This window comes from Lactuca serriola, chromosome 1 (genome assembly GCF_051521515.1).
Source record: "Lactuca serriola cultivar US96UC23 chromosome 1, Lser_US96UC23_V15, whole genome shotgun sequence".
Lineage (NCBI taxonomy): Eukaryota > Viridiplantae > Streptophyta > Magnoliopsida > Asterales > Asteraceae > Lactuca > Lactuca serriola.
The window spans coordinates 161,336,509-161,347,287 of NC_136408.1; the positions used below are offsets into that span (position 1 = coordinate 161,336,509).

Consider the following 10,779-nt stretch of genomic DNA (forward strand, 5'->3'; position numbering starts at 1 on the left):
CAATTGATTATTAAGTTTCTTTGCCTCGTTACTAGCAGACACAACAGTAACATCAAAGTAAGCAACAATATCATCAAATGCAATTATTTCAGAATCATATACATGTATAGGAATATTAAAAGTTTCAAGTATTGAACGTACCTTGGTTGTCATCAGAGATTTATCACTTGTCTTCGAAACAAAGTAACATCCTGTTATCTCTTCCTCTTCTTCCTCCTCAAAAGTTGCGAACATGGCACCGTGAGTCGGATGCCTCGTCTCTTCATCATCAGAACTGGATGACCAGATCTGATATGTGCCACTTTCCTCATCTTCACTTTCCCTTCTTGCCACTAGAGACAAACCTTTCGCCTTCTCACGAACTTCCTCCAATTTCTCCACATAATATGCTTCGTCCTTGTTTTTGTTCTTCTTTTCTTCTTTCTTACGAAGCATATAGCCAACTGCAAAATGATTTGAACCATTGCAATAATGATAATCGATGCCAGAATCCCCTTTCAACTTCTTTTCACCTTTAAACTCTTTCATCTTTTGATCCTTCTTCTCAAATTTTTTAAACTTCTTCTTCTCTTCTTCAACAGACTTCATAAAACTTCCTTTATGCTCACTCTTTTTCCCTTTTGGATTAAAAGGCTTTTTGAAAAACTTCTTAACTTGATTATTCGAGTAAAAAGTTATAGCTTTATCATCAGAATTCAACAGTAAACCTTCTTCATCCGAATTCTCATTTTCAGCAGACTCCACTTCAGACACTTTCGAAACTAAAGCCAGTGGTTCTCCAAGACTCATCTTCGATTCTTCATCTATTTCAGAAACTTTGCTTTCGTGTGTCTTTAGCTGATTGTAAACATCATTCAAAGATGAACAATCGAAGCTCTACTGATTTTTGATGATCATGCTTACACTTCGCCACTCCTTCCTAAATCCCATAACAAAAGTAAGATTATATTCCATTAAGGACCTTGTAATTCCGTAGCGATTACACCTGTAGATCAACTCATTCAGTCGATTGTAATAGACTTCAATTGTTTATGTTTCCTTCTGTCTAAACCCCTTCAGTTCAACCAAACACTGCTTCATAGAATTGATCTTAATCTTTTCACTTCCTTGATACTTTTATTTAAGAGTATTCCAAATCTCCTTAGCAGTTTTACAACCACGAATGTAGTTGTAAACAGCAGGTGGCAAAGCACCCCTCAATTCTCTCATACATCGCTTTTCATGTTTCTCCAGTCTTGTTTGTTGTTCTTCAACATTAGCAGTTGTTCTAGTAGAACCAATATTTTAAATATTCAATGGAGGTCGAACTGTTCCATTGATGCACTTCCACAACTCTTCATCCAGACCATTTAAGTAATCTTCCATACGATCAGTCCACTGATCATAGTATTCTGGAATCAGCACTAGAATTTTTGTTGATGATCCGAGCAGATGAGAATATAAAGTCATTGTGTTCATGTTGAAGTTCGCCATTGATGAACACATGCGAAAAATTCAGAAATCACAGAAAAACTTGATGAATTTGAAATTTGATCAAATGAATTGATCAAAAACTTATAATCGATTACTCGATTATACAATATGAATGCAGAATCTAATCAAATCTATAGATCAGACGTGATTTTCAGAATCAATAGTGCGGAAACTTTTGAGACAAGAAAGATGACTCAAAATCAGATGATTCAGAATGAAAATCGGATCAATGTATTTTGATTCCAGCTCTGATACAATTGTAGAAGAATTGTATTCGAAAAATCGATTAAGAACACGATTAATCAAAGTAATGAACTTAGAAAGTAAATAAATCTTTGTAGTTTTTATTACTCTCAATAAGCTAAGTTACAAAAAATAGACATGAAAGTTAGAAAAACTCTTACGTCTGAATCTAAGCTCAGTCCCCATTTATAGAGAACATGAGAGTACAAAAAATACTAAGTCTGGAACACCTAAGTTTCCAATGACAAGAGACTTAGTAAATACATTATATACGAAACAGACTAAACACCCTTCGACTCTTTACAAGACAATAACCCTTACAAATGCTAAAAAAACCACAAAAAAGAAGTAAATAAAACAAACTATCATGTGTATACAACAAAAATCTAGAAATATCGTCAAAAAAACACTTAAAACTCTTGGTAAACTTGTTAATTGGTAAAAAAATGGTATCTAAAATCAAGAATATATAAAACGTTAGTAAATACTGTTTGGTAAACATGCTCTTCCAACTCAGTGCACCATAATACTATCTCCGTTTCTGATGCTCACCGATACTGGTTGATTTTCATCCCAAATCCCTCTCATCTTCGTAAAATAAGCCAACAGAAACGAAACAAGTTTTCTTGCCTTGTTATCGTTAATGTTCGCTACAGTTCGTAAGTGTGCATAACACTTTCCTTTCAAAATGGCTTATCTATTTCTCCATCCTCATGGAAACCATCCCTTTATAATTGCATCGTTGCCATGCTCTTAATTATTGTGAACGTTTTGCCGATTGGTTTGTGGTGTCGTCAACATCAGTGGCGGTTTTGTATGGATGACCATAGTGGCACCGGCAATACCTACCCTGCCTGTTCGTAGTGGAAAACTTTTCGATTTTTCTTACTTATTTTTCCAGCACCAACAACGATTATTTCAACCTTGACAACACATAGTATGTTTAACACGTAACATTTTTTACATTTTTTTTAATAAAAATCCCGAATCACTCCAACGTCAAAAAGAAATTTCACATATAGTTTTATCCGGTTTATATGTAAATTTAGTCTTGAAAGAATATTCAAATTCTCATTTAAATTGGTTGGTTAGCTTTTCTTGCTTTCCCAAAATGGCCGGTGTTTCGATTCCATGATGTGCGTCTTTTTCTTCTACATCAAACCTTAAAGTTGAATTACCTAGAATTTATTTTTTCTATAATTCTTTTTATATAAATAAATTTAATTTCATGTCTTCTTGGTAAGCAGTTTCTCATGTCTCAATAACTTTTGTTTTGTTTAATTTTAAGTTAAATTAACAAAAAATAAATCATTTATAACCATTGTAGTTTGATGAAAACTCGATTCAATCATCACAATTTATTTTCTATTAAAAAATAATATACGGTTGCAAAATATATTAAATTTTGGTGGCTCTAGTGATTGTGACGTTAGTTTGGTAGTATTTATTATTATTATTATTATTATTATTATTATTATTATTATTATTATTATTTGCAATCATAAGCATTATTTCTAGAACAAAATAAAATAGGTGCTTAAAACGGATTACGACGAAACCATAATGCTTTCTATGGTTTTGCCCTAAATTAAACACAAATATGAGCAATATGTCACGACTAACTAATTATCATACGTTAGCATCCTTGGTAATTAAGTTTTCTTCATTCTTAAGAATTTCGTTAATATAAACATAGGTGTTATATTTTTATCAAATGTAACTACTTACGTTTTTAGTAAATATTGTAAGGGAGATGTATCAAAAAAAGTGAACTAGATGATAAAAAAAAGATGGAGAAATAGCTTTTGTTTAAAGTGTTATTATTTGAGTTACTTTATGCTACGTCTTTACTTCTATATAACCAGCAACAAAACAATGATATTGTACCAATCCTCTAAGTTAATCAACTTATTAGGGCTCACATTTGTAAACTTATTTTAAAAACTTTTGTCCGAGGGAAGAATAGAAAGAGGAGAGAGGGAATGTCAACCGTTTATATTACTCTCAGAAATGCTGTTACTTCAACACTACTAGGCGCCATTGTGTTGCTGCATGTGGCTTCTGGGTTTCCGGCCACTCTCACTCTCACTCTAGAAAGAGCTTTTCCGATGAACCACAGAATTGAGTTGAGTCAACTCAGAGATAGAGATAGTTTCAGACACGGGAGGATGTTTCAGAAGGATAATTCTCCAAGAGGTACTATTGGATTCGGTCTTAAAGGAAGTTATGATCCTCATGTGGCTGGGTACGTACACAATTTTCTTAAACTTTTGTTTTTCATTTTTAAATTTATGGAATTAGAATGCTTATCGTGTTCATTTGGTGGAACTTGATTAATTTCGTCACTTGCATGAGTTTCTAATTATCTGTTATGGGCATGTTTATTTTTAAACTGAACTTGCGTCTCTTCTCGTCTTTATATTAAATAAAAAGTTAAAAAGCACGGCGTTAAGTTTATTTCTTTTCAAGTTTGCCCAATTTCCCTTTGGCGTGGAAGTTGTGGTTTTGCTGCGTCCTCTACATTTTTTGGTCGACATATCTCCGATCTCTCAATAAATCCTAAATTTTAATTGTGTACATGTTTTTTTTTCAATTTAGGACACTATGGGACTTTCAATTTTGATTAGATATATTTTATTTTACGTTTTGATATATTTGAAGTACTTGTAGTTTCATTTGGTTGGTTACGTGCCTTAGTTTAATTGTTTTAAATCCACCTGGGATCGACTCCATGCTCCATTATATACATTTACGTAGATAATTAACAAACTATCAGCATCAGGTAGTTCTCTTGGTTGATAGTGGTGTCTTATGTTATATCCAAGAAGCATATATTCGAATCTTGTTACCTTCAATTCTATATTTTCTTTATTATTATTTTCTTTAACTAATTTTCTTATATTTAAGGGCCCTTTTTTCTATTCTCGGCATAAGGCTCTTAACATCAACGGACCGGCCTTGATATTTTGTTTAGTAAGTTTGATTATAAAATGAATGAACATAAGTTTTTTTTTTATCAGCACTATGTTTTTTTATGTGGCGTGATCGTCTATAAAGTGTCTGCTATTATCTAAAACCTAGTTGGATGTGAGAAACTAGTAAGTCAATGTATTTTTCATATTTGTTTATAGATTTAATTCATTGTTTCTAATGTAGAGGCACTAAACTCAAGCTTCTAAATGTTTTGATTTATCAATTTATATCATCATAGGATAAATGTGTTTAATTTAAGCTTTCTTTTTATTGGCATTTTAGTCCCTGACGCTATTCCTTGTTTTGGGTTTATCATGGAAATATATATGTATTTTAAATATATTTCTAAGTGTTTAGCTATAGTAATTTATATCATTATATCTTATAGTATATATGTATTCCTTTAAGTCAAACATGGGCATCTTTAAGTATTTTTGCCCGGGGCATGAAAATACCTTCATATCGACCCTAAGCAGTTACACAAAATGGAAACGATTATTTCTTTAATTGCTTGTGCTCTAAAATTTCTTTTAGAGAACAATCTTTTACTAAATGTTTTCTCTTAATCTAACATCTTAAAGATAGTGAATCGTGAGTTAGGAGCATTGATATACTCTAATTTGGTTATCTTGTAGGTTGTATTTCACAAAAGTCAAATTGGGATCTCCTCCAAAAGACTATTATGTACAAATTGACACAGGAAGTGATGTCTTATGGGTCGGTTGCAAGCCTTGCATTGATTGCCCTACATCAAGCAAATTTAATGTATGTTCATCATTTTTTATAATTTCTTTTTTTGTAAGTTGTGACTTTTGTGAACTAACTACTATGTATATGATTTTTTCTTCTGGAACAGATCCCTATTACATTGTATGACCCTTCAAGCTCATCAACATCTTCTCCAATCTCATGTTCAGACCAAATATGTTCTCAAGCGGGTCAAACTTATAATTCTAGCTCATGTTCACATAATCAGTGCACTTACACAATTTACTATGGAGACGGTAGTGCAACATTAGGTCATTACGTATCTGACTTAATTCATTTAAAGACATTTCTTACAGATACAAAATCATCAAATGTTTCCGCTTCTGTGGTATTTGGGTAAGTTATCATTTTTTTATATAGTTCCCCTTTGCTTCCTTTTTTTTCCAGAGTTACCGAATCATTTCACTCTCTTAAATAAGGTCGTTGATATATTGAATTATGCAACAGTTGTAGCACAATGGAAACTGGGATCTTAGCTACATCTGATGGAGCAGTTGATGGGGTTTTGGGATTGGGGCGACAAGGTTTATCTGTCATATCCCAACTTTCTTCGCAAGGGATTGCTCCAAATTCATTCGCACATTGTCTTGCTGATGGAGGTGGGATTTTGGTTATTGGTCAGCCAACGGTGCCACATATCATTTTTACTCCACTTGTCAAATCGCAGTAAGCTTTCTTTCTGTATTAAGTTAAAAGAAAACCTTTATATATATATATATATATATATATATATATATATATATATATATATATATATATATATATATATATATATATATATATATATATATATATATATATATACCATTGAGTCAAAAGAAACACCAACTATCTCTAATTTCATTCGATGTACGTTTGCAGGGGGTATTATAGTACACATTTGCATAGTATTTCGATAAATGGTAAAAAATTATCCATTGATCCATCAGTATTTGCAATAAATAATGATAAAGCTGGAACAATAATTGACTCGGGAACAACTCTGGCATACCTTACTGAAGAGGCTTACACCCCTTTTGTAGATGCTGTAAGTACAATCAAAAATTTCAATCAGCAAAACTTTATAAAATTATATTTTTATTTCTTAATGTGTCATCATTGAGGTATTACTTCTGTTGGTGCAGATCACAAAGTCGGTTTCGTTGTCTGTACAACAACGTACATCAAACGGAAATCCTTGTTATTCAATTACTTCCAGGTTTACAACCAATAAAACTTTTTGTAGTTAAATTGGCACTTATATTCCTCCCTTTTTTGTCCTTACTAGTTAAATGTCCATCAGTCCATCTTTAGTTCTTTATACCGGTTTTAGACTTCAACTACTACAAATTGTCATATATATACCCTTAAATTTCAAATCTAGTATTTGAGACTAAAAGAGTGTTAATCCTTCGTTGTATCATTCGATATGATACGTGCTTTTATAATTTTAATAATTAGATTTTATTATAATTTCAGTGTCTCTAATATATTTCCCATCGTAAGTTTGAACTTTGTCGGGGGTGCTCCAATGCATTTAAGACCTCAAGACTACCTTTCTCTCCAAAGCTCCAAGGTATGTTATGTAGCCTTATGTTAAGTTCGCATTTGATAATTTGGACAAGATAAAGCAAAACTAGTTGTATTGTATTTGACGTTGTGGGAGTTGGGACCTATATCGTTGGTACAAAAATAGTCCTAGATAGTTTGTGTAAAAAATACAGCCTAATTAACTTATATTTTTACTTGAATCTTGATATGGTTGTTGCAATATAATAGAATGGGGCTGAGGTGTGGCGCATGGGCTTTCAGAGGAGTCCCGAGAAAGGAATTACTATTTTAGGAGGTATAAATTATAATAATGGAAGATAATTAAAAACCCTATAATTGACTTTGCTTTTTTTTTTTTATTAATTTTTTCACTCGGTTATTGATCAGACCTTGTTCTTAAAAACAAGTTTATTGTTTACGATTTGGATGCTCAACGGATCGGATGGGTAGACTATGACTGTAAGCTTATCTATAAAACACATGAATAAATTCTACTTTGATAGACATAGATAATAAAATATTAAATTATGTTGTTGTTCAATATTTTGTTAGGTTTTTCAATTGTAGAAGTCTCCTCCAACTCAAGTAGCAGTAGCGGTGAAGTTGTAAACCCCAGTCAGATTAGTAGTGGTAGATCATTGTGGATTAGAAGTCACCAACAAATTCCAGTCATTGTTATTGCCTCCATAGCACAACTGACGATGATGTTTCTTGGTTTTCAAGCTATTGATATGTCCCTTTAATTTAATATGTATGCTTTAATTTTACAAGCTAGTGGATATAAAATAACATTGTAATTGAATTCATACAAACAAATACATGTTCATGTAAATGAAAAATCCAACCATTACTTGATTCTTAATTGTAGGGGGTAAATGATCTTTTGTTGGTATTACTCTCTCATTTAGATTGGCTAGAGGATGCACTATATACATGTTTTGTATGCAACTTGATATACTGTAAAATACACGTAAACTTGACACTTTGTGCGACTGTTACACATCACGTTTAACCATCACCATGCCACAATTGCATGCTGTCAAGGTATACCGCTTTTTCGCTATTTCTAACATGTACAACTAATGTGGTCGATATCTATTAAACTACTCCTAGTAGAATCTTGTACACCAAAAATATTGTTGCAGATGTGTGTTTCCTCCCACGTAAAAGATTTTTTCATTCTCTTATGAAGCATCTTTTTTTGCATAAGTGTTTAGTGCAACCAACATGGCTCCTACATAATAATATTTTCATTATTTTCATTTAATGCTTAGTTTTCAGTAACAACTATATATATATATATATATATATATATATATATATATATATATATATACTAGCTGTTTACCCGCGCCAAGCGACGGGTGCGATTAACTTTCTTTCAGAAATTAGTTTGCCCTAAACAAAAAAAATACAAAATCGGTAAATAAATAGACCTGATGAACCGAACGCAAAAACGGCTTCTTATTGCTGGACGGTGGAGGTTTTGGTGATAATCACAGATGGAGAGGAACTTATTTGGATGTGTCTTCAATTTTATATGAACAATGAAGATAAACTGCCGAGATATGGGGAAACAGCGACATAAGGAATGAGCCAGGTCAAAACAATAACGCCTTAATAACAAGGGTGATAAGATTCATTTGAAACGATAATGCCCAATTCAAATCATTCAAGAAGTCAGATTTGATCTAACCGTTCATTCGATTTTGACCAATTTAAAAGCTAAAATTGAGAAAAGGTTGGTTTAACATTCGTTGACTGATTCACGGATAAGATCTGATTGCATAACCTTGTTGTATATTATGTTTTAAGGATTATACCATGTTGACTCATTCTAGTCAAAGAATATGCTTTTTTTTAAATTTAAATCATCTATATTGGGTAAGATAAGGATGTAGGTTTGAATGTTTTAATATTAATTTTACAATTGTACTTAATGCATTGTATTTTGTAATTTGTTGATAAATGTTTGTACATTCAGCTGAAAGGTTTTGACGTCTTAAAATCTATTTTTAGAAATAGTAAGGTTTGTATAATAAGATAGTATATATATATATATATATATATATATATATATATATATATATATAAGGGTTATACAGAAAACAAAGAAAAAACCCTAAAAATCATAAAAATACATAAAAAAAAAATACTTAGAGATCACAAAACTTTTTTTTTTTACTTTAAATATGAAAAAATCGCAGGTTTTTCTATAAATTCGCTGAAAAACAAATCGATTCTTTTTTCAAAAAAATTTTCAGCGAATTTAAAGAAAAACTTGCGATTTTTTCATTATAAAGTCAAAAGAAGTTTTGTGATCTCTAAATATTTTTTATGCATTGTTATGTTTTATAGTGTTTTTGTTTTCCATAGAACCTATATATATATATATATATATATATATATATATATATATATATATATATATATATATATATATATATATATATAATATGATGAGGTTCAATAGAGAATCATAATTAACCAAGGAACCAATTTTTTTTTCAACTTTTAGAACTTATTTTTTATCAAAAAAAAAACTAAAAATACAAAAATTAATAATTTTTTATCCTTTTACCAATGATATAAAATTCGATTTTTTTTACGTCCAATTCACAATGTGAATCTTCGAAAATTGACAACGTGAATCCGTATTCACACGGTGAATCCGAAAAGTATTTTTCACATTCACAATGTTAATATATGAATTTAGATATTTGTATATTTTTTTTTCGATTAAGAATAAGCTCTAGAAATTGAAAAAAAAAGATTTGATTCCTTAAAAAACTCATAATTATGGTTCTCTATTGAACTTTTCTATATATATATATATATATATATATATATATATCCATGGTCATTGCATTGAGCATACATGCGTTGTATGGTCTCACAAACAACCACAATGAGCGAAGTTATCATTAATTATCGTGCAACTGTAGTTAATAATTTAATTTCATCGTGAATACCAACAAATGTATTATATATATATATATATATATATATATATATATATATATATATATATATATACTAGTCATTACCCGCGCAAAGCGGCGGTCGTCAAATAGTTTTTTTTACAATTAATTTTTTTTTTCTACAGACCATCAGTTTCAATTGAACTTTCGATTTAAGAAACATATCATATTAAAAATAAGACATAATGTATTGACAAGTATCACTAAATATTTATTTCAGTTCAATGATTCATTCTTTTCGACGAACAATATATTCTTTAATGTATTTATGGTCTCTGTGTATGTTGGATATTTGTTTTCCTATGTTAGCTCCATTGTGCCGAAAATATATCATTTCTAATTTATGATAACATATTAAAAAAAACATATTTTTAACAATTGGATAATATGGAGTGGATTTGTTGGGGTTTTCAGTTTACATAGTCTTTTGGATTCCCAAACTCGATGACACCAAAGTCTTTACTATTTAGTCACATATACATAGTCACATGGGCATATTCATATATACACAATCACTAACATTACAAACACATTTAGTCATACATACATAGTTATATGGACATATTCACATAGACACAATCACTAACAATCACAAATGCACATACATACATAGACAATTATATCATTGTACTTTTAAAGTACTTATATAAAATAAGATAAAAAATAATCAAAGAAGATAAAGAATTGAAATAAAAAATCTTATATTAGGCTATTAGATGTAATTACATTTTTAAATATTGTATTTAGCCGATGATTCCACTAAATGCAAGAAATAGCAATGTCCTTTCAAATGTTTTGTCTTGTAGGGTTT

At 30.6% G+C, this 10,779-nt stretch overlaps 1 protein-coding gene across 1 annotated transcript; it reads left to right on the forward strand.

Annotated features, from left to right (window-relative positions):
* The first annotated feature begins 3,619 nt into the window (after positions 1–3,619).
* On the forward strand, positions 3,620–7,826 carry LOC145072001 (aspartic proteinase 36-like). The gene is made up of 10 exons (XM_079018394.1): positions 3,620–3,961; positions 5,325–5,454; positions 5,546–5,793; positions 5,905–6,123; positions 6,319–6,484; positions 6,582–6,655; positions 6,916–7,012; positions 7,216–7,282; positions 7,375–7,446; positions 7,540–7,826. Exons 1-10 carry the CDS (start codon positions 3,699–3,701, stop codon positions 7,728–7,730), a joined length of 1,527 nt encoding a protein of 508 aa, XP_078874520.1. The 5' UTR covers positions 3,620–3,698; the 3' UTR covers positions 7,731–7,826.
* Positions 7,827–10,779: the final 2,953 nt, after the last annotated feature.

Coding starts and splice junctions, on each gene's coding strand:
- LOC145072001 (XM_079018394.1), top strand. CDS start 3,699: ATGTCAACCGTTTATATTACTCTCAGAAATGCTGTTACTTCAACACTA. Junction 6,656..6,915: donor TGTTATTCAATTACTTCCAG/GTTTACAACCAA, acceptor TTATAATTTCAG/TGTCTCTAATATATTTCCCA. Junction 7,283..7,374: donor AGGAATTACTATTTTAGGAG/GTATAAATTATA, acceptor GTTATTGATCAG/ACCTTGTTCTTAAAAACAAG.